The sequence below is a fragment of the Vombatus ursinus genome, unplaced genomic scaffold, assembly GCF_900497805.2.
Source record: "Vombatus ursinus unplaced genomic scaffold, bare-nosed wombat genome assembly UNPS02014786.1, whole genome shotgun sequence".
NCBI classification, from domain to species: Eukaryota; Metazoa; Chordata; class Mammalia; order Diprotodontia; family Vombatidae; genus Vombatus; species Vombatus ursinus.
In genome coordinates this window covers 54,420,691-54,445,498 of record NW_020954564.1, presented here as the reverse complement: position 1 = coordinate 54,445,498, position 24,808 = coordinate 54,420,691, and the positions used below count along the sequence as shown (strand labels likewise).

At 36.8% G+C, this 24,808-nt stretch overlaps 1 protein-coding gene across 3 annotated transcripts in view; it reads right to left on the bottom strand.

Annotated features, from left to right (window-relative positions):
* Window positions 1–24,808, bottom strand: part of LOC114046894 (centrosomal protein of 89 kDa-like) — a 160,891-nt gene that overhangs the window by 38,174 nt on the left and 97,909 nt on the right. For 2 of the 3 annotated variants that reach the window (XM_027867502.1, XM_027867503.1), the window contains exons 16-17: window positions 24,013–24,154; window positions 14,863–14,952 (exon numbers count right to left, since the gene is read on the bottom strand). In XM_027867502.1, coding sequence (XP_027723303.1) covers window positions 14,863–14,952; window positions 24,013–24,154 — 232 coding nt within the window. Of the gene's footprint in view, window positions 1–13,671; window positions 14,009–14,862; window positions 14,953–24,012; window positions 24,155–24,808 lie in introns of those variants that run through there. The other variant, XM_027867504.1, reaches the window with a different exon arrangement.

Sequence of the window (24,808 nt, the reverse complement as noted above, 5' to 3'; positions counted from 1 at the left end):
ACATAGTAACAGCAATACTGTATGATGAACTGTGAACGACTTAGCTATTCTCAGCAACACAATAATTCAAGGTAATTCTAAAGGACTCATGATGAAAAATGTTATCCATCTCCATAGAAAGAACTGATAGAGTCTACAGATCAAAGCATACTATTTTTTACTTTATTTTTTTCATGGTTTTTCTTTTGGTCTGTTTTTTTTTTTACATGAATAATATGGAAATATGTTTTGTATGATGCACATGTATAACCTATATAAAATTGCTTACTGTCTCAGGGAGAGGGGAGAGAAGGCAGGGAGGAAGGGAAGGAAGGAGAAAACTTGGAACTCAAAATTTTAAAAAAATGTTAAGAACTGTTTTTACATGTAATTGGGGAAATAATAAAATATTATTTTAAAAAAAAAAAAAAGAAAGTTTTTCCTGACACCAACCTTAAATTTGCCTTTTGTGATTTCCACCCATTGTTCTGTCAAGTAACTGAAAATAGCTATCATGATCTCTCCTGTTTTTTGTAGGCTAAAGATTCCTAGTTCCTTCAATTAAATATCATCTAAAGAAGCATATCACTCCTCAATGCAATGTTAGATTAATCTGCGTGTTACAGAGGGAGCATGGTGGCATAGAGGAGAGAGACCTGCAATTAAGTAATAAATCAGATACTTACTAGTTAAATTTGACCATGGACAAGTCACTTAACATTTCAAAGCCTTTATTTCCTTGTTATTTTTCAGTCATGTCTGACTCTTCATGATCCCATTTGTGGTTTCCTTGGCAAAGATACTAGAATAGTTTTCCATTTCCTTCTCCAGCTCATTTTACAGATGAGGAAGCTGTAACAAACAGGGGCTAAGTGACTTGGCAAGGGTCACATAGCTAGTAAATGTCTGATGCCAGATTTGAACTCAGATCTTCCTGACTGCTAAGCCCAGCACTATTATTTATTGTGCCACCTAGCTACCCCTTATTTCCTTATGGGGACAGCTTACTGCCAAACACATAGCCCACAAGCTGCAGATGACCCACAAAGTGGGTCTCCAAAGTGCAGCCTGAACCAGATGAAAATGTAGTTCCTATCTGATTTTAATGTGCTGATGCATTAGAAAAAAATATATAAAAATATATGTGGTTTTCTTAGTCAGTATGCAAACTGCCAGCATCCTTATGTACAGTTTAGTGGCCCCCATTTCTATCTGAGTTTGACATCACTAGTGTAGTGGAAAGAGTGCTGGACTTGGAGACAGAAGACAAGAGTTCAAATCTTGACTCTATTGACACCACCTATGTAATCTTGAACAAATCACTTAACATCTCTGTAGAATGAAAGCATTGGTCTAGATGAACTCTAAAGGTCCGTTCCAGTTCTAAATATATAGTCCTATGATATCTTAAAAAATATTAAGTTGTTCAAGAAAACTTAAAATGCCTGTAAATGGGGGAAATACTTGTACTACCTACCTTATAGAATCCTTGGGAGAAGAATGCTTTGCAAACCTTACGGGCCATACAAAATATGAGATTAGGATGGTCATGATCATCATCACTGAGCCTTTACCAAATGGTAGCAATGAATTTTCCAATGGAACTATAAATACAAATAATGAGCTGAAGAGATATTCTCTGACATTTCTTTATCTGATAAATTTGTAAACCATCCTTCACTTTTTTGAAGCTTAAAAGAAATTCTAAGTTCAAGGCGGGACTACTCCAAAAGTTTCTGTATTAAAACTTTTACTAGAAAACAAAGGCTAACAATAAAGATAAACAACAACAGGCGTATAGCAAAAGATATACAGCACGGCTTCTAGCTGCTGAAATGTCATATGAAATAGGCAATATGAAGATAGAGTTGTATTTAGATGTACTTAATTATAAAACTATTTTTGATATTAGGGATGATTTCAATTTGTCTAGTTTCTTTAAAACCATAAAATATGCTACAAGTTTTTTGTTTTTATTTTTACATCAGCATACTATCTGAATTTTTAAATAATAGGGACACCATTTTTTCACATTGGCATTCATTCATTTATGAACTTCTGACTAAAAGTAAGACTTAGAAAAGGGCTTTGTAGTGCTATTGGTGAATGTCAGATATTATAATAAATGGTTTGTTCTCCCCTTTGTCTGACAACTCAAAATAATGATATGCTTTCCGTTTTAGTATCAGTACTGCTGCTATGATACTTTCTCTTCTTCTCCATCTAAACATCTCATTTTATAATCCTCTAAATACCAAGACTAAATCTAAGAAAAGTTAAATTTGCACATATCCAAAATAGTTTCTGTTCTACAAGGTCTTTTAGGGGTTTGGGATATCTTAATATTATTTGGCTTCTATTTTAACAGTGAATCTACAATAAGAATGAGTTGTCCTCAAACAGAAGAAAAACTGCCATATGAAGAACTGGAGTGCAAAATATGTTATCAGAAATTTAACGTTTACAGTCGTAAACCCAAAATCTTGGACTGCCTTCACAGAGTGTGTGCACGATGCCTGACCAAGATAGCTCACACAGGAGATGGAACTACCACGTGTATCAGCTGCCCCTTTTGCCGCTATGACACAGAGATGCAAGAGGAAAAAGTAGCAGGACTTCCTGATGACACAAACATTATGTCTAAACTTTTGCTCAAGGACAAAACAACATGGAACTCAGACAGCAGTGAAGCGGTCTTAACACCAAAGAACTTGGTATCTTCAAGTCCTTCCCATGGATTTTCCAACTGTTTAGTAATTACACTTATGGAAGTTCAGCCAAACTGGACAAGGACTCCCAGCCAAAACACTATCTCTGACGACTATGGCGGTCACAGTTTGGGCTCAGTATCTATAAGTTCTTATAGTCAAATTGATCAAGACCTTTTCTCTAAAATCTGTAATCATGTACCTAGAATACTAATGTGGCTATTGGGATTTTTCTACTTTGGATCCCTGCCTCTTGGGATCTACTTTTTGGTGATGCAAAAAGTAGCCCTGGGAATTGTATGTGTCAGTCTAGTTCCCTCAAGTCTCACTATATGTCTTATATATGTTTTTTGCCAATGTCTCTGTCAGGAAATCGGTGACTGTTCCTCAATAAGTTGACAGTTACTGTTTTAATATGTTGTACGTGTAAGCAAAACTTAAATACAATGAATGACATTTCATAATTAACGATCTCAGTGTAACTTTTTAAATTGAAAAACTAAAATAACTTATGAAATTCACAACTGAGTTAAGACATTATAAATTTATAAAAGTTACACAGTAAACTTTCTTGTGAACTTCTCTCTTATTAAGGTCTCCCCATCCTAATTGGAAAGTTCAATCCATGTCTGTTCTTTGCCATATTTTACCTAAGGAACTGAAAAATATCTTGAGAATTCAGCTTAACCTAGATTCTACTAAATGAGTGGTGGTCAATGTTACCTTTAAAAAGTACTGTACAATAAACCTTCACTAATTTACATTCCTGATGGAAGGTCAGTTTAAATGGGTAAAAAGTGTGGATTGTAGTATCATTTTTAAACAAGGTAGTTTGATCTGTTTGATCTAGGCTACTACAAGTTTGGCAAATAGAGATCCCAGAAAATCAATTGCTTATACATAAATGAAAGTTTTAAAAGTGCTTAAAAATCAGTATGTGTTCTTATGCAGCCTAGATATTTCTTCCTTCTCAAAACTTATTTTAACCTTATCGATATGTCAGTGAACTAGTATTTATTAAACACCTATTATGTTCCAGGTTCTGTGGTAAGCACTGGGGATACAAAGAAAGGCAAAAACACAGTCAATAAATGTTTATTAGGCCCCTACTATATGTCAGGCACTGTCCTAAGAACTAGTGATACAAAAAGATACAAAAGACAGTCTTTGCCCTCAGGGAGCTCAAAATCTAAAGGAGGACATAACAAATATGCACAAACAAGCTTATATATGGGGAAAAATAGGAAATAATTAAGATAGTGAAGGCGCTAAAGTTAAAAGGGGTTGGGAAAGGCTTCCTGTAAAAGATGGAATTTTAGTTGGGACTTAAAAGAAACCAGGGAAGCCAAGAGGCAGAGATGAGGAGAGAGCACTTTCTAGGTATGGGAGGCAAAGAAAACTGGCTGGAAACAAGAGGCCTGTCTTGTTCACGGAATAGCAGGGAAGCTGGACTGAAGAGTACAAGGCAACGAGTAAAGTGTAAAAAGACTGCAAAGTTACGAGGTGGCAATGTTATGAAAGGGCTTTGAACACCAAACAGATGATTTGTATTTGATCCTGGAGTTGATAAGGAGCCACTGGAGTTTGCTGAGTATCAGGGAGTATCAAGGAGCTCCTAGTCCAACGGGGAAGACAACATGCAAACAACTATGTGAAAATAAGATACATACAGGTTAAATTAAGGTAATCTCAAAGGGGAGACACTAAGATTAAGGAGAGCTGGGAAAGGCTTAATGAAGAAGCCTTGGTAAATCCTTTTTTCATAACTGCAGCAAAAGTTTAAAAACTTCAGCTTAGGCTCATTCTTAGTCTGAATTATCAAAAATTTCAAATCACGAGGTTTTTACTTTGAGTGACATAGGCTGCTTAACTAAATCCCTTCCCCAAAGGGGAGGATGGAGGAATTGGAGTAGGTACAAGTACACGGAAACAGAATGACTAATACCTCTCTAAGGGCAGCCCCAGACACCAAAAAAATTCAATCCATATCAGTGCTTATCCTTAAACTGCCTACTTGAGATGAGTGCGTTATGAGTCCTAGGCTTTCCTTAGATTTTTCCATTTGCAAACAGGCTTGGGCTCTTTTAATCTACCTCAGTATAAAAACAACAGATCCTACCCCTATTCCCTTCCCCATAAATCATATCATAAATCCCCATAAATGGCCTATGATCTGGATGCTACCTTTATAGCCTTGCTCCTATATTCAACCCTTCTCTCCTCTGACATTGCCACCACTTCAAGTTTGTCTATTGCAAGTCTCCTGGTGGGTCTGCCTGCCACAAGTCTCTCTTCACTCTAGTCCATCTTCGACTCAGTTGTCAAAGTGATCTTCCCAAAGTTCAAATCCAACTATGTTACCAGCTCCCCTACTCGACAATGCTAGTGCCACTGTCCCTATCACTTCTATCTAAAATAAAGTCTTTTGTTTGGCATTCAAAGCTCTTCATGCTCCCACCTCCACCCCCGAGTTTTCCAGTTTTCTAACACATTACACTTCCTGAGCTACTCTTCAATCCAGCAACACTGGTCACTTAGCTGTTCCTCAAACAAGACTCCACCTCCTGACTGTAACCATTTTCACTGGATGTGCCTCATGCCTGGAACGCTCATTTCCTCACCTCATCCTGGTTTCCTTCAAGTCCCTTCTAAAGTTCTACCTTCTATAGGAAGCCTTTTACAATCCTTCTCATTCTTAGTGCTTCCCCTGAGCTTATCAAGTTATCCTCTATATATCTCATCTGTACACAGTTTTTTACATGTTGTCTCTCCCATTAGATTGGGACCTCCGTGAGAGCAGGGACTGTCTTTTGCCTTTCTTTGTATCCCTAGTATATAATACGGTACCTGGCACATTTTTTGTTGAGTCACTTTAGTTGTGTCTGACTGTCTGTGACCTTATTTGGGGTTTTCTTGGCGGAGATACTGGAGTGCTTTGCCATTTACCTCCCCAGCTCATTTTTACCAATGAGGAAACTAAGGCAAACAGGGTTACGTGGCTTGCCCGGGTCATACAGCTAATAAGTATCTGAGGCCAGATTTGAACTCAGGTCTTCTGACTCCAGGCCTGGCGCTCTATCTACTGTGCCACCTAGCTGCCCACCTGGTACATAGTAGGTGCTTAATAAATGTTTACAAAACGGCTGAATAAAATGGCTTTCCTAGTGACTATCTTTACTTGTGCAGCTAAATTTCCCCGAACAGGACCAAACCCTGTAATCTGAGGGTGGCATGTAAGGCATGTATGGTTTTGTATCAATCTGTGTGAGTGGCTCTACTTGTGGTTTATATGCTAATAAATCCTGCAGGTGGCTAACAGATCGGTGTGACTGTGTTCCTTGAGATCCAGAGCCACACCAATGCAATATTAAAAATAAATGTAACAGGATTGCTATGTCAAATAGCATGACTCTTCTAAAAGGACTGAGTTTTTAGAAATGATCATGAGAACTGATGTTTCTATTTTAGAATGAAAATAAAATGCTTAATATACTTGTGTTAAAATATATATCAACCCTCTTATTATGATAATGCAAGGCAGACAATGTAAGAATAACAGCCCTTAGCCTCAATTTTTCCACATATCAACCATACAACTGGGAACTTAGAATACGGGATAGGATGGGAAGGGGAGGAGAAGAGGATAGCCATTAAGAATACAACAAACTCATAGATCAACCATCTGTAAATTATTGAAAGTGGTTAATCTTGCTGGAAGCATTTTTTCCAAGAAACGATAAGTTTATATTTGAATCAAAGAGTTTCTGAAAATGGAATCACAAGTACCATATTTTAAAAGAGAACTGCCATAAATTAGGCAGCCACATTCATACTGGGGATTCTCAAATGAAAAATAATATAACATAAGAATGAACAATTTCTGATAAAACGCTGGAGTATCTTTTAGAATAAAGACATACTTAAAAGCATATATCTTTTTTCATTTGAAAACACAAGGCTTAAAAACACAAAAGGAAGCTTTTTATAACATGGTGTATTATTTCATGGTTATCCCACAGGTAAAAATGTACCCTCTGTAACATAAATATAATAAAACTTTGATTATTCATAATGCCTGAAAGACAGTGAGATTAATTTAATTTTATAGTCAATTAGCCAGAAAAGCCCTTTAACTTCCAAACCTTGTTTTAAAAATATTTTCTAAAATATATTAGCATACTTTCTTGCTTTAGTAAGCAGAATATAATCAATGTAATGGGATCTTTCTTTGATTCAAGATCTTTCAGGGCCACAGAGTAATCATTCTAAATATTAGTTATAATCACAAAGCAGGGATAGATGGACATTTAAAAGTAGAATGCAAGATTACAACCCCTATCATTCTGGCCTGTGAAAGTGGAATGAAGTACCATTAGGGTTAATTAAATGCTGTTTCTTCACACTCTCACTAAAGGTCTGGGAAGGGGGCAGCAGTCATAACAAAACTAAATCTCTAATGTGAGCTTGTTTATATAACCGTTTGTCAATTTCTTCTAAAAGGTAAGAACAAAATAGATAAGAGTACTGGAGAATTTTTTTTTACGGTACATTAAAAAGATACTTTCTATAACAAAGTTTTCTGTAAAACTAATGTTATCCCCTTCCTGTACATACTACCCTTATATATATGTATGTATGTGTGTAGATATGTATGTATGTGTGTATGTATATATGGATAAAACCCTTTTGAACATTTTAGATACTGTTATTTTCTGGGGAAAAACAATCCCCCAGGATTTATTTCAGGATATGGGAAGAGAATCAGAACACAAAGAATCCTGCTAAACATTTAGGTCTAATACATACACATGAAGGTGTGCCAGCTGTCAAGGGTCAGCTATAAGTTCAAAAAAAATCAAAACTTAAAAATAAATGTCTTCTCAACAACACAATTTTACATGTGTTTAGTGTATGACTCACAATGTCTCTCTCCTCCCCAACTCCTGCCCTCCTACTAAGGGCTTCAACATATGGGACAGAGAGCTGGACCTGGAATCAGGAAGACCTGAGTTCAAACTGGTCTCAGACACTGATTTACAAGTTGTGTGACCCATGGTAAGTCATTTAGCCTCTGCCTGCTTCAGCATCCTCATCTGTAAAATGGTGGTAATAACACCACCTACTTCTCAAGGTTGTGGTATGGAGAAAATGAGATAATATTTGCAAAGTGCTTTAGCAAACCTTAAAGTACTACATAAATGCTAGCTATTGTTATTATTGTTAATATTTTGGATTTGTGATACCATAAATTTTTCATTTATTTATTTTAGACAATTGGGGTTAAGTGACTTGCCCAGGGTCACACAGCTAGTAAGTATCAAGTGTTTGGTCTGAGGTCACATTTGAACTCAGGTCCTCCTGACTTCAGGACCAGTGCTCTATCCACTGTGCCACCTAGCTACCTCTATGAATATTTTTAAAGCAAGTTCCAATATTTTATTTAGTTCAAATGAAAATCAATACACCTATAATCTAAGATGAAGAATTAGCAAATAAAATATATATGTATTTTTAGCAATAAGCTAGTATTAGTATTTAGCAATTAGCAAATAAAAATATATACATATATATATATATGTATCCCAATATATGTATTGTAGTTTTTCTACAAATCACAATAAGGCAGAAGTAGATAGAGGGCTAGCAATTCAGTTATGAAGGCCTGAGTTCATATCTTGCTTCTGACGCATAACGGGCTACCCTGATTGGCAAGTTACTTCATCTTTCCATGTCCTAAGTGATTCTCTAAGATGAATTATCATATGCATCCACAGAGGACATTTCTGACCTGGGAATTTCCCACACATAAGAACTTACAGGTACACACACACAGCCCTGAGCTTCCAGAAAAGCTAGCTGAACTCGAAATGATTCTAAATGACTAAAAATGACATATTCTCATGTGACCCTGGAATATGATAGAAATATAATAAAATATGTATTCTGGAATACTTTAGATGCCTTTCGTTTTCAGCACTAACTTTAGTTTTTGATATTTCACAAGTGAAGAAGAGCACATATTGACATGTTCCCTCACCCTTCCCTGTCTCGCTATTAACACCGCATTTAAGATCAAAGGCTGTCTAATTTCATTTTTTATTTTTTTAAATCTCTCATACTCGGCACAGAGGAAAATTAAATGCAGTGAGTAGTAAGAATCAAAATTTATTTGAATAATATCAAGATTAAAACTTTTCTCCTAGTTTTATTTTAAGCCTGGAATTCTATTTTCCTTACCTCCTATACTTCGTATTGAGCAGCTAGATGGCACAGTAGATAAAGTGCAGGCCTGGGGTCAGGAAGGCTCATCTTCCTAAGTTCAAATCTGGCCTCAAACATTTACTAGCTATGTGACCCTGAGCAAGTCACTTTACTGTTTGCCTGTTTCCTCACTTGTAAAATGAGCTGGAGAAGGAAACGGCAAACCACTCCAGTATCTGCCAAGAAAACCCCAAATGGGGTCACAAAGAGTGAGACAAGACTGACATAACTGAACAATAACAATACCACTTTATATATTTTAATATCTATTTGATAACAATTCACAATACCAGAGACTGCCTTTGCAAAATAAGAAAAAACATCATTTCTCCAATATTGTAAAAGCAATATTACTGTGTGAATCATTCAACAACACAGACTATTCTCTTCTCTCTCCTTTCTTGCGTATCACTAACACTGGTATATGTTAAGACAGAGGCAGCACATTCACTGTTCACTATAAACCATGAACTCAGAGTCTTCAAAGCAGACAACAGCCAGATTAACATGTAACGCGATACCTTTCTTTTTCCCACTTAGCCAGCTTGTAATCTCATCTTGAAATATTTAAGTCAAGACATTTGCCCTATTTTCATGTTTTTCCCATTTCTAGCAGTTTTTCCTATACTCTGTGGTGGTGGGAGGGGGTCATCATACAAATATTTGTATTTTTATTGACAAGTTATAAATGACTCACCATAAGCCTGAGAATTATTTTATTCATTTCATTAATTCAAAACATTGAAATAGTAGCATATAGTCCACTCATGTGATGGAGTTTAAATATAAAACAATGTAACAGGTTTAAAAAGTCATAGTAAAGGTTTGAGATCAGTCTATAAAACTCAAAATAGATTCTGCATTTAAGCATTATAAAATGCACAATTCCAAATAAAACATGTGACATATTCAGAAAAATGAAGAGAACAGCAATGTTAGAATGTATATTTTTTGGGGGGGGTAGGCCTAGGCAATGGGGTTAAGTGACTTGCCCAGGGTCACACAGCTCCTAAATGTTATGTGTCTGAGGCCGGATTTGAGCTCAGGTCCTCCTAAATCCAGGGCTGGTGCTCTATCCACTGTGCCACCTAGCTGTCCTATGTTAGAATGTTTACAGATAGATTTAAAGGTGACCAGGTTATTTTGAGACATTACAATAAGTATTTTCTTTCTTTCTTTCTTTCTTTCTTTCTTTTTTTTTGCTTAGGCGATTGGGGTTAACTGATTTGCCCAGGGTCACAAAGCTAGTGTTACGTGTCTGAGGCTGGATTTGAACTCAGGTCCTCCTGACTCCAAGGCCAGAGCTCTATTTTTTTTGTTTTGTTTAATTATAAACTTACATTTATTGAGTTTTTATGACTTCACAAATAGAAGGTGTGAAGACATGAATAGACAATGGTTTGCTTCTTTTTTATTTTAATTTTTTATTAATTTATTTTGATTTATCAATAATCATTTCCATATGCTTTTGAGTTTAAAATTTTTCTCCCCCTTCCGCCCTACCACCCTCCCCAAGACGGCGCACAATCTGATATAGGCTATACATTTACATTCATATTAAACATATTTTCACATTAGTGATATTGTAAGTAGAAATTAAAACCAATAGGAGGAACCATCAGAAAGAGGAAACAAAACTCAACAGAAGAGAAAAAAAAATAACAATTCGGCTTCCATAGTTCTTTGTTTGAGTGTGGACAGCATTTTCCATCACAAGGCCTCTGGAGATGTCTTAGATCCTTGTATTGCCAGGAAGGGTTAAGTTTATAAATATTAGTCATCACACAACGTGGCTGTTATTGTGAACAACGTTCTCTTGGTTCTGCTCACTTCACTCAGCATCAGACCATAGAAGTCTTTCCAGGTTTTTCTGAAGTTAGCCTGTTCATCATTTCTTATAGCACAACAGTATTCCATCACATTCATATACCACAACTTGCTCAGCCATTCCCCACTTGATGGGCATCCTCTCAAATTCCAATTCTTTGCCACCACAAAAAGAGCTGCTATGAATATTTTTGTACGTGTATATCCTTCTCCCATTTGTGTGATCTCTTTGGGATATAGCCCTAGAAGTGCTATTGCTGGGTCAGAGAGTAATGCACATTTTTATAGCCCTTTGGGCATGCTTCCAAATTGCTCTCCAAAATGGTTGGATCATTTCACAACTCCACCAGCAATGCATTAGTGTTCCAATTTCCCCACATCTTCTCCAACATTTATCATTTTCCTGTTTTGTCATGTTGGCCATTCTGATGGGTGTGATGTGGTACTGCCAGAGCTCTATTTACTGCACCACCCAGCTGCCCCCAAATCAGGATTTTCTAATAAATAAAATAGGGCAATTCTGCAACCTATGGCTTTAAAGAAAATTTAAGTGAGTAATATTTTGGCTATACTTTCCCTTTTTTTTTTAACCAAATACTGACTTTATCTTCGAGGATTTTTTTTTTAATTTGTTTTAAATTTGGATTTACCCTAAATCCATCCCAAGAGGTATATGTTAGATTACAAACTACATAAATCACAACTTTTTCAAAGGTATATGACATAATCTGTTAGGCATCACTCTAAGAGAACTGTCCACTGCATTTCAGGAAAATTCTTTTAGGGGTGACAATATGAGGCATGCATAGCTTTTAAACATTGCTTTTCAAGAACAATGCATTTGTAGAAAAGACCCAGATTCTAATAAGAGATTTTAAGTTTATTGAGGTTTGTTTTATCAGACAGAAAAGAGTTATGATGTTCACTAATGGGGACTCCTGCAGTCATCAGGAATTCTAAGTTTCAGGGATAATGACAACTACTACTCCTCAGGCAAATGGAATGGTCCAAAGAGTTGGTCATGTTACTTTCTCCCAGAGTACATAATTTAATTTATAAGACAAGGACATAGGTATGCCCCACCCCATCCCTTGGCCAAGATATCCAATGAAGGATGATAAAAATATTTTTCAGGAGTCTTTTGGATTTGATAAAGAGGGTTTTACACTGGAAAGGGAGGGAAGAGAAAACTTCCTTAATGGTTTCCAATTCAGATACCATAGGAGTAACAGGTAAAACACAGAAAGACTCATCAGTAATTCACAGAAGCCTGTCAAAGAGAGGCAGCAATAATGACCTCATATGTTTATAAACAAAAGCACGAAATATAGATAACAGACAAGATAAACTAGAGAATCTTAAGTCAAGAAAGCAAATTCACTTGCATGGATGATTGACATTTGGCAGGATGAGGTCTATGGCTGGAAATAAGGCTACATAAGTATATACTTTATTCTAAAGGGACAAAATTTTTTTAAAAATCAGTAGAGAGCTATGGGATATTAAGAAGTAATACTCTCATAAGGAAATATGAGAGTTAGGGTGAGGGAATCCTAACATAGAGAATTGGGATGAAAAATCAATGGAGAAATAAAAGTAAAAAGCAGTAAAGGGCAATTTAGGTAAAGCCACAGAAGCTTTGAAGTCAGGATTATGTTAAATAGATCACATGAAGTCAGTGCTCTCTCATCTCTGCCTTTGCTGACCAGCTGAAGGCAGGCACCTCTGATCACTTCTTGACCCAACTAATCAAAGAGCACATGGAAATTCAGCAGACAGCACTAGCTAGAAGCTGCACCACTGGGCACCACCACTCCCCTGATTTCTCAATTCTACCTGCAGCCAAATCCCCCTGCTCTGAGCAGCAGAGAAAGAGAGGCAGACAAACAGGCAGGCTACACCAGTTATAAGAAGCTCACCCACAGTGGGCTTTGCTTTTTTTTTTTTAAGCAGTTGGTGGTGTAGTGGATGGAGTGCTGAGCCTGTAATCCAGAAGACCTGAGCTCAAATTGGACCTCAGACATTTACTAGCTATATGATCTTTGGCCAGTGCTTTAACTTCTGTTTGCCTAGGTTTCTTCATCTATAAAATGGGGGTAATAATAGTACTTACTTTGCAGGGTTGTTGTGAGGATCATGAGATAATATTTATGAAAGTGCTTAGCACAGTTTTCTGCCCCATCTCATTTTCTTTGATGTTTATTCCAGTGTTTCAAGGGCACATTATGTTAAAAGGTTACTTCTCTTACAAGGAGACAAAGTGAAGGTTGTGAAATTAGTTCTAAAATGCATCAAGCAAAACCAAAACTCTGAGCTGTCTTCTTAATGCAGCAATATATTTGTCTTCAACAAATGTAAGTTACAACATCAACAAGATAACTATTAAAAAACAACTGGTTGGCTACATTTTTATAAGCCTTCAGTAAAAGGATGAATTTTTTTAGTATTTTAAATTGAAAATATATTCACTTGGAAAATAACATCAATTCTAAATATCTTTTACAGAATTATAATAAAACTTTTTTATATCAGGATCAAATTTTGAAATAAATTAACTACTAGAATTAAGCTTATAAAAGCTAACCATCAGGGCAGCTAGGTGGTGAAATGGATAGAGCTCTGGCATTGGAGTCAGAAGGACCTGAGTTCAAATCTGGTCTCAGAGGCTTGACACTTAACTAGCTCTGTGATCCTGGGCAAGTCACTTAACCCTGACTGCCTCACCAAAAAAAAAAAACAACAAAAAACAAAACAAAACAAAAATATGGCTACTGTATAGTCTTTTCCAGACTGTTCTGATGTGCCAAGAATTCACTGCCCACAAAATCCATACATAGTATCAGTTCCTGAAATAAATTTTCTTCATTTATACTATAGTAAATTTCATGTTGTTCAAAATAATTAATTTGGTATATACTGGAATAAACTTTTGGTTAACTAGTTTACACTAAGAAATATGTCAGTTTGAAGGTCCCTAAAAATGAACATGATTCTGGAGCATGTGCTCCAGAAACTCTTAACATTCCTACCTCGTACTGGTAAAGAACTGCTTGGAATTTAAATATAGTTTCCTACAGAAATCTAGAAAGTTGGTCTTGGATATGTAAGACAGCCTAGTACAGTGGAAAAAATACTGATGCTGAGACCCAAATTCTTGCGTTGGCTTTATTACCAAAAAACCTGTGTGACCTTTGGCAAACCCCTTCTTCCTCTTGTGCCTTCAATTTCTTCCTCTGAAAAATGAGGGAAGTGGATTAATCTCTAAGGCAGAGGTGGGGATTTATTAAGGGAATTTGTTCTGTGAAGTTTGGATTCAGTCAAAAGGCTACACTTGAGGACCTAAAGGGCCACATGTGGCCTCTAGGTCACAGGTTCCCCAACCTACTCCAAGGTCTCTTTCCAGTTCAAAATTCTATAAGCTAATTCTATTAGTTATTTCCATCTTGAGAGGGAAGAAAGTTGCTCCCTCAAGGAACAATTGGGTAAGGATGTTAGCTTTACCCGAGCAAAAGTATTTTTAACTAAATAAATCCAGAGCCAGAGATTTCGTTTTATTGTTGAGAAAATTAAAATACGATACTGCAAGCATTTTCTTACAGCATCAAGGGCATAGTAGTTTAAAGGTTTTGTATGTAAGTTACGAAAATTAGGAAAATGAGAACCTAAGTGACTCTGCTTTTACTTGGTGTGACTCTACCATGTACCACTCCATCAAAGCTATAACTAGCATTTCAGGGACGTGAGATGAATAAATACCACAAAAGATACCTAGTGTGAAAAACAGTCCTCAAATCAACTTTTTAAGACAAATTCAATTGAGGTAGAGGGAGAGACCATGAACATCAGCCTCATAGAAGTGAAACGGAGATAATGGAACATAAAACACTGTTAACAGGGGAAGACTAGGAGGGTTATCACTTGCAATGTAGTCAGTTGGATGAAGGGAAAGGAGTCTCAGTATGTAGTAATGTAGTAATTCTGTGAATGCATAATGTTCTTAAACACAAAGTCCACACTACACCCGAGAATAGCACCTCATCCCGTTTTTTAAAAGGAATATCTATGTTTCCCTAAATAGGATGCTTACCTTCACCTTCTCTTCTAATTTTCCTAAGCGAATATTCCCTTCTATTATTTTGTAGAGGACTCCCTGCTTTTCATTTTCTAGGCACTGAGCCTGTCGAAAAACAAGAAAAAAGAAAAGAGATTCTTAGAGTCTTCTGCAACTGGGTACAAGCATCACTGGTATGATGAATAATAAGTATAGTCCCATTCCACCATTTTTTAACATTCACATCATCTTCTCTTCTCAATGTTCAGATACATAGTACTGGCTGTAGCTAGGATATTGACAACACAAGCCAAGGGAAAATGGAGGAGTCTGCAACTAAGAAGCCAGATGTTTAAGCTTAAAGTTGTATAGATTTGTATGGTATTTCAATATTATTCAAGAATTAATTAAATAACTTCTAGAAGTACAAGTACATTAAGAATATCAAATGGAAAAAATCATTCAAGAAAATGTCACTAACTTTAAATGTTTCCTGTTATTAATTAGAGAAACGCAAATTAAAACAACTCTGACGTCCCACCTTATATCTATCAGATTGGCTAATATGACAAAATAAAAAAAGGAAAATGATAGATGTGGGAGGGGATATGGGAAAATTGGGACACTAATGCACTGTTGGTGTAGTTGTGAACTGATCTAACCATTCTGGAAAGCAATTTGGAATTACGTCCAAAGGCATAAAACTGTATAGCCTCTGATCCAGCAATACCACTGCTAGGTCCATATTCCAAAAACATCCACAAAAAGGGAAAAGAGCCTCTTTGTACAAAAATATTTATAGCAGCTCTTTTCGTGGTGGCTAAGAATTGGAAATTAAAGGGATGCCCATCAATTAAGGAATGGCCAAACAAGCTGTGGTACATGATCGTAATGGAATATTATCATACTATAAGAAATGACAAGCAGGATGATTTCAGAAAAACTTGTAAAGACTTATATGAACTGATGCAGAATGAAGTGAGCAGAACCAGAAGAAAGTTATACATAGTAACAACAATATTGTATGATGAAGAACTGTGAATGATTTAGCTATTCTCAGGAACACAATGATCCAAGACAATCCCAAAGGACTAATAATGAAGCATACTACCCACCTCCAGAGAAAGAACTGATACTATCTGAATACAGACTGAAGCATGCTATTTCCCTCTTTCTTTCTTTCATTGTTTTTCTTTTATTCAAGTCTTTTTGTACAAAATGACTAATATGGAAATGTTTTACATAACTGAAAATGTATAACCTATATCTGATTGCTTACTGTCTTGAGGGAGGGGAAGGGAGAGAAGGATAGAATTTGGAACTCAAAACTTAGAAAGAAAACTAAATGTTAAAAAATTGTTTTAATATGTAATTGGGGGGAAAATAAAAATTATTTTAAAAAAAGAAAAAAAGACAATAACATATTAACACTAAAAAAAATTTCCTGTTGCATAATAGTTTGTTTTATTATATTAAGTTGTCCTTGAGCTACAATGTCTTTCTTCCAAATGAAATAACAAAACTAATAAATATCTGAGGATATATATTTTAACTGAGTTAATATGATTAACACAAGACAAAAAGTAAATTACTATATTTTAAAATGTTTATTTTCTTTCAGCCTAAATTAAACACTTTGAATGTTTAAAAAGTTATAAATTCTTACAATATTCCATATAAAATAGATCAGCAATGACAATTCCACATTCCAAAGAAAGAAATTAATATAAAACAAAAATGATAAAATGTAAAGTGCTAAATTTAGTCAGAGGACCTGGGTTTAAGTCTCAGCTCTGCCCCATATTAGTTGTGTGATATTAGGCAAGTCATTTCATTTCTATGGGCCTGTTTCCCTAGCTGTGAAAGAAAGAGTTTAACTAGACAGTCTCTGAATGTTTTTTCCAGTTTTAAAACTATGATCCTATATCTCCATTATAGCTAAGGTCTCTTCCAGCTCTAACATTCTGGGAAGTCAGATGAACTAATAATGGAAGCAAGTATGTGCCAGACCTAGGATAAGAAATCAAATCCTTTCAATCTCTAGGTTGTTTCTTAATCTAAGTATTTACATTATTTTTCTTTAGTGGAGACTACAATTTCCTGAATCTTATACTTCAGAAGGATTAACACAATAACATGTGACATCTAGAAAATGTATCATATTCTCCCTTAAGGAAAAATAGGTAATATGTGTCCACAGAGAAGTAAAAATTTTTCAAATTTCATAATAACATATCAGGGTCCAACCTAACCCTGTTTTTTAATGAAAATTTCAACTTTCACTTCATACTTGTATGTTGCACATCCTATACCAGAGGTTTCAAACTCATAGCCCACAAAATTCCCAAATGCAGCCAGAACCAGACTAAAATTTAATTAGGAAATGTTTAACAAAAACTAAATAAATAAAAATTCAACATGGATAAATGTTAATTTGTGGTTTTCTAAGTCATTATGTGGCTTGCAGGGATCCATTTCTATTTGTTTGGTACCACTGGCCTACACCATTCTGTTCAGCAGCAAAAGGCTCCCTGGCCTGGCAGCTGCTGTTATCTAAAAGCAGCGACCACAGCATGGGACAGAGGGGAAAAAGGCAAGCTAGGTCAGAAGGGTCTGAGGGTGGAGAACACGCAGGTGACTGGAGAGGCAGCAGCAATCACTGACCTCAACATGTATGTGTGGGTTCTTTTCTTTTTTCTGAGAGATGAGTTTTTAGCTTTAAGAAAGGTCTGTTCATATAATTTTAAGGCTTTTAAAAAAGGAATAGAAAGTGAATTAAAAAGTAGTAGAAGCCTAATCCAATATAAGTGATAGGTGACAAATACAATCCACAATTTCAGTCCAAATATTAATAGGAGAAAATGTCATGGGGAGGTTACCTAAGGAATCCATTCTGACTATTTTCAGTAAGAAGGCCTCTGAGCTTATCCTACCACATTAATCTCTATGTTCCTATTGCATAGATGTATTATGCTTTTAATAAATACTTGCTCCTATTACTAAATTCTTGTGTTAGTTTGATGCCCTAGAGTGTCCAGGCCAAAAACTGGAGGACCCAAGGAATGCTCAGCCTGTTTAGTAATGTTATCCCAACAACAGGCTTAGAGTAGCCCCAAGCTTGTGGCTGGGGTCCCATGATCACCACTCACAGTGGCTTTCAGAAATACTCTATTGGCAACAGTACAGAATAATGTCATTCTAAGGACTATTAGGAGGACCAGTAGCTACTCTCTCTTTTTTTTATTTCTGGAGGCAATTTTAATTGGAGGTAATCACGGTTAAGTGACTTGCCCAGGGTCACACAGCTAGTAAGTGTCTGAGATCACATTTGAACTCAGGTCCTCCTGACTCTAGGGCCTGTTGCTCTATCCACTGTACCACCTAGCTGAATTTGCTTTAGCAGTAGAATGAAGCTTACACCTAAGCTTCCTAGGCTTATTTCAAGCTAAGCAGCCACCACCACTCATCATTTTTGTGATTTTTCTCCACCTTTTTTCAGCAGCATGTGCATAAGATCAAAGGCAACAGACCATAGGAGTGATACAACAATGAAGCTCAGCAGAGCAAGATCAGCATGTGATAAGAAGGCGAGAGACTCAAGAGAAGAGGACAGTGTACAGTTGAAGTGGTTCACCAAGTGGTCAAGATGGACAAAGAAGAGTGTAGCCAGTGCAGGGGTGATGGCCTAGGAAAGAGCTGAGGGGATGGTGGAACATGCAGGTCACGTAAGTCACGGTGTGCAGGATGAAGCTTTAGAGTTGCAACGCAGAGGGAGAGGTAGAAAGACAGTATGTGGTCACATATGGGAATTTCAGAGTTCATGAACATGGAAGTGGTGAGTGAAATTTGTGAGTGATAACAAGATCAAGGGTATGACCATCTTGGTGTAGGGCAGTCCGTTTTCCTGGATAGCTCCAATTTTTAGGAAATTTCCCCTTATACCAGGGCTTCTTAAACTTTTCCCACTCAAAACCCCTTTTGGCATTTAGGCAGCGTTGGTTGTGTTGTGTGGCCTGAGGGCATGTGTAGTACAAAGTGGGCATGCTTTGTGTTCAGGACCGAGGCTGCAGTGAGGTTGTGCAACACAGCACAGGCAAACACTGCCAGAAATACCTCGGATTCACACAGCGCCTGATTTTGAATTTTTGGTTGTTGAGCATTGAGAAACATTTTACTGTTGCCAAATTTTTGCAACCACATATGGGATCATGACCCACAGTTTAAGAAGCACTGCACTGGGCCTATATCAGGCTCTACAATTGCTACTCAGTGCTTTTAGTTCTGCCATGTAGGGGCAAGCATAACAAATGTAATCCCCCTTCTACCTGACAGTCCTTTAAATACTAGAAGTAGCTATGATGTCCCACACTAAAAGTCTTCCCTCTCCAAGCCAAAGCTTTCTAGGACTTTCAATTAATCCTCACAGGGCAGAATTTTTAGTTCCCTCACCATCTTAGTCACCTTCTCGACATATACTTGAACTTGTCAAAGTCCTTCCTAAAAGATGGTGTCTAGAACTGAACATGGTACTCAAACACAATCCAAGGCAGTGTAGAGGGGGTTGTCACTTCCCTTATTTTGGGCACTGTGCTGTCACTAATGCTACTACTTAAGACTGCTTTGGTTTTTTTGGCTGCCATATCACACTAACTTAGCTTACAGTCCACTAAAACACCCAAGTCTTTTACTGTTTTCTACTCATGCACTTCTAATCCTACACTGTTGCAACTAATCTTCTGAACCCAAGTATAGGAGTTAACACATCCTTATTAAATTGTACATGTTTTAATGTTTCAATTGTGAAAAGCACATTTTTATACCAATGAAAAAAGAGGCTAACTTATTCTGGATCTATTTTGGTAGGCCAACTAAAGTTTTTAAATTTATGTATTAATCAGTGATGGCAAGACAATAGTAGTATATATTTTCACATGATTTGACTAAGGGAAAACATACAACTTTATATAGGGTGGCCCAAAAGTCTCAGTGCAGTTTAAAGCTATTTAAGCTATTAAAAAACTGTACTAAGACTTTTGGGATACTCTGTATATCATAGGGTCAGTCAGAAGCACTAAGGATCTAAGTGTGCAGTAAGTCACAGTTGTTCCTCACTTCTATTTTCAATCCTTGACTTCATTCATTAGATCTCTAAAAGTCAAGAGATCATCCAAAGGAACATCATGAATTATACTGAGAATCCGATGAGCAAGCCTGATTATTATAAAACATTTATATTCAGCTACTGCAGTATAATCCATGCACCTGATACCTGTGGTGAGGTACAGACAATTTGTTCCAGTTGACTATGATGTTATAACCTCCCCCCCGACTCTGTTTTTAAGAGAATTCTGAAGTCAAGAAAGTCAATAAACATTTGTTTAAGCATCTCTTTATCAGGCCCAGCATGGAGCAAGATGAAACTTGCAGTTGGGGTGGGAAATGATCTAAGTTGGCTGAGTTACAGAACTGATTTCATTTTGTAGGTTGATAAGTTTCTGGAGATGATAAAGTTCGGGAGAGAAGCCAGGTGGGGAATGATGAGATAAATGCCCTGCATGCCCTCCTTAAATGGTGGAGGATCTGGAAGGAGCTTTCAGACATGAATCCATCACCCTCTCCAATCAGAGAGAGAGGGAGAGGTCCCAAGGGCAGGGTTGCTAACGAGGTATGAGTTTCACTGCTGATTTCATCTTGCAGAAGGACGAGTTTCTGAACTTGAACTTATGATGTCCAGGAGAGCAGCCAGGTGAGAAATGAAGTATGCAAATCTCATGCTAAATCCATACTAACTTGAAATAATGGTTTTCAAGAGAAAAGTTCTGTAGTTTTCTAGTTTTGGACTGAATGAAGAATGAACTTCTCTCTATCTGGCCTTTGCCAAAATATACTTTGGGTTTTTTTTGTTTTTTAGGCAATTGGGGTTAAGTGACTTGCCCGGGGTCACACAGCTAGTAAGTGTCAAGTGTTTGGTCTGAGGCCATATTTGAACTCAGGTACTCCTGACTTTAGGGCCGGTGCTCTATCCACTGCGCCACCTAGCTGCCCCTTATACTTTGTTTTGACATAGAAAAATTTGTAATATTTGATTGTGAATTTTTAAAATTTCCTTTTATGCATAACAATGTCTTTGAAAGCATATAACCAGCAAAATACTCAAAGGATACCGTGAAAGAGGACAAGCTGTTAAAGCCTCTACTACTAGTCTCTAATAGCAAACAAAGAATCCATATTACCTTTCAAGAGATGTTATTTAAAAATTGGCATGGTCTTTGTGACTGCTTGACATCCTTCTCTGTGTATAGTCATCTCCTTATAATTCTTACACTTTCATATATATCCTGTACTTATCACACTGTAAAGTGGATTGGAACAGCTCAAGTAGCCATACATGTAACAGAACAATCACTATTTCCCTTTTTCATCCTAAGATTGAAGATGCTTTGGCCCTATCAAATCCAATGATTAATTAGATCTTATGATCAATATCTTTTTCATAAGTCAGAAAAGAAAGTAACTCACAAAAGGTTTTAAAATGAAACACTGGTGTCTCTTGGAGTCACCGGCTTCCATTTGGTCAATTTTAATTTTTCAAGGCATTATTTTCTTAGTAAGGTTTTGTATCTCTTTCACAAAGCTGTTAATTCTCTTTTCATAACTTTCTTCCATACTTCTCATTTGGTTTTCAAAACAATTTTCAGCTCCCTCTTTAACTCTTCTAGGAATTTTTCTTAGGCTTGTTCTGCACTTTTCTTTGAAGTTTTAGAATTACTTTTTCTTTTTGCTTTTTGGTGAGGCAGTTGGTGTTAAGTGACTTGTCCAGGGTCACACAGCTACTAAGTGTTATGTGTCTGAGGCCAGATTTGAACTCAGGTCCTCCTGACTCCAGGGCCAGCGCTCTATCCACTGAGCCACCTAGCTGCCATACATGCCCCCTTTGAAGCTTTGCATGAAGATGTTTTCCAGTCCTTGCCTTTTTCTGTGTTTGTGTCTTGAGCTTCCCTGTCACCATGGTAGCTCTTTATGGTCAGGTTCCTTCTGTTTGTTTGCTTGCTCATTCTTCCAGCTTAGTCCTTGACTTTGGACTTTATGTTAATGTTGGACTCTTCTGGGAAGGGTGGGGGGAGATGTCTGGCCTGGGCTTATGTCCTTTTACATCCTTCCGTTCCTTTCACAGTTCAGGCCAGGGGGCCTGTAAGTTTTCAGTGCTTCCAAGACCATGTGATCTGAGGACAGGTCTGTTCACTGCCCTCCTGGTCTAAGCTCTGTAAGTTGGATCTGTTGGCTTGTATATCGTTGAATTTCAGTGATTGCTGCTTAACTCAGTCACAGTTAGTTTGTTAGGAGATTTTACAGATTCAGAGTGACTGAACAGCATGCTGGCCCTCCTATGGCCCTGGTCCCCTGCCCGAGTTATTCCACTACAGGGTTATGGGCTGGACTAAAGGTTAAGACTGGGTTGTTACTCTATTCCTGGGCTCAGAACTATATATGGAACTTGTTTCTTACTCAGTATTCAGCTAGGGCCCTGTTCTCTTGTGACACTCTTCTCTATGTGTGTTTCTATGACCTGGAACTGGGTAATGAGCTACAGAGCTGCCAGATAGCACTTGTTCCTGTTCCTAGTCCTTGTTCTTGGATCCCCCAGGATCTCTTTCTATTCCATGGCTTTCTGCCCTAGTGCTCTGTCTTGGCTCCCTTTCCCTCTCCAGGCTCTGAATGTTCCCTGTACCCATCGCTACTATGTGCACTCATGGCCAACTCCTACTCCAGTGTCCACAGACTTCTCTATCTTCCTAGGTTACCCTTGGCTGGAAAATGACTCACTGTGACTTTTTTTCTTGGCTTTTCCTATTAAAATTTGGTCTGATACACCTTCTAGATTATTGTGGAAGATGTATGCTCAAAGAGTTAAGGCAAAAATGTTTCCTCTGACCTGCCATCTTGACTTTGGCCCCTTAGTGTAATTTTTCAACAACTGAATTCTGCTGGAATGGTCTTCCAGAACCAAAGGCCACCTCCTCCCTGCAGCTAGTCATTATAACAGTGCTTGAGTAGAGACCTTTCCAAAAACTTCAGTGGCTCCCTAGTGCCTCTAGTATAAAATATAAACTCCTTGGGCATTTAAAGTCTCCCACACTAGATAAAGGTCCAATTTGTCCAGACAAACTGGCCCCCTGCAATCATGACCCAACATACTTTCCACATCCCACCTCCATCCCTTTCCAAATGCCTGGAATGCATGTCCTTCTCACCTCCACCTCGTGGAAGACATAGCTCCCTTCCTGGTGTAGCTCAAGGGTCATCTCCTAAGGTCCTTTCTGATCCTTCCCCAACACTTGTTAATGTCCTTTTCCTACAAAATCCTGGGTATTTATTTACTCTGTATATGGTAGCCAGGAATGTAAACACCTGAAGAGTAGAAGCCTCATAAATTCCAAAAGAGAATCTAGAATAGTTTAGAATAGTCTAAACTCATTGAACTAAATTTTTCACTTCTTCTCAGTACTCTCCTTGTCACTACCACCTTCTTCCAGCTGGAGATAAAAGTGGGTACTTTTACTAAATATTCAGTCTCACAATCCCGGTTACCAATACAAACCACAGTTGCTTCTTATTCAAAGAAATTCACAGTAACAGGGCTCTGAGTTGTCAGAACACAAGAAAATGCTAATGCTAAACTATTAATCTGATACCTACACATTTGAAAGTTATTTTGCATTTTATATTGTTCCCATTGTTAGACTAAGGAAAATATGACCAAACTGTTTTAGATACATGTTAAAAAAGATTACAACCGTAATTCTTATATGGCAGATTAGAATGAATAGTAATTCTCAGAAGTAGAACAAAATAGTTGTTTCTCTTCCAAAGTATGACTTAAGTCTTCTTCCAAGGTTTAATTTTTACTGTTTCCAATAAATACCTTTTATGATGAATACAGTTGATTTAAAAACAAAATCTAATTGGAAAACATGTCTGAAACAGAATATTTTGAAGCTTGTTATACTTTGAAATTCAAGTCAACAAAGACTTAAGTGAATATTACGTAAAGCACTCGAGACACTTGGAGGTATAAAGATTTTTTTAAAGCTTTAAATAATATTAATTTTGAATTAATATCCTTAAAAATCTTAAGCACGCACAATAAAAAGCGGTTTTACCTGAGGTAATCTTGAGGAAACTTACCAAATGTATCAGATTGTCACGTTCTTGAGCTATACCATTTGCCAAAATGACAAAATTTGTCAGATACTGGTGAGCTACCTCTTCTTTCTCCATTGCTTCTTCTACTTGTTGTTGAAGGAGGTCTATTTGCTTTTGAGATCCCCTACAAAAGTTCACCAGATAATTACATTTAAAAAAAAACTTACTAGTTTTGTGACAATGAAATAGCTATGTTATTAAGAACATCAAATGCCTCAGAAGTTAAATTATATTATTTTACAACCTGAAGCTTTCATTAAATTTAAAAGTAAAAGCTCATATGAGAATTTACTTTTAGACTAAACATATTAATTTATTGATACAAAATAATATCATCAACATACATAATAACTGAGCAATCAATGGAATAATGAAACCCTTTTTTTTTTCCTTTGGATTTCTGACTCATGTAGACCGAGAATGTTAGAACTAGGAGGAACTTTAGGAACATTTAATCCAATCTCTTCATTTTACCTAGGAAGAAACCTTAACATAGTAAGTTGGTAATAGAAGTGAGACTATAACCCAAGTCTCCTGCTTCCTAATGCTCTTTCCAGTATACCTCATACTAAAGATCCTATGCAAAATGAGCACAAAAGAAATATATGAATTATATTCATTCCATAAATGAAATATTGGAGAACATGAAGTAAAAATTACCTACACAAAAACCTCATGAGATGTGTCTTTTCTTCTTCAGTTTCCATAGGCAATTTGTTTGATATATACTAAAGTCTCTGTTTTCTAGCACCATTAGAGAATAAAGTACTCTAGTTTA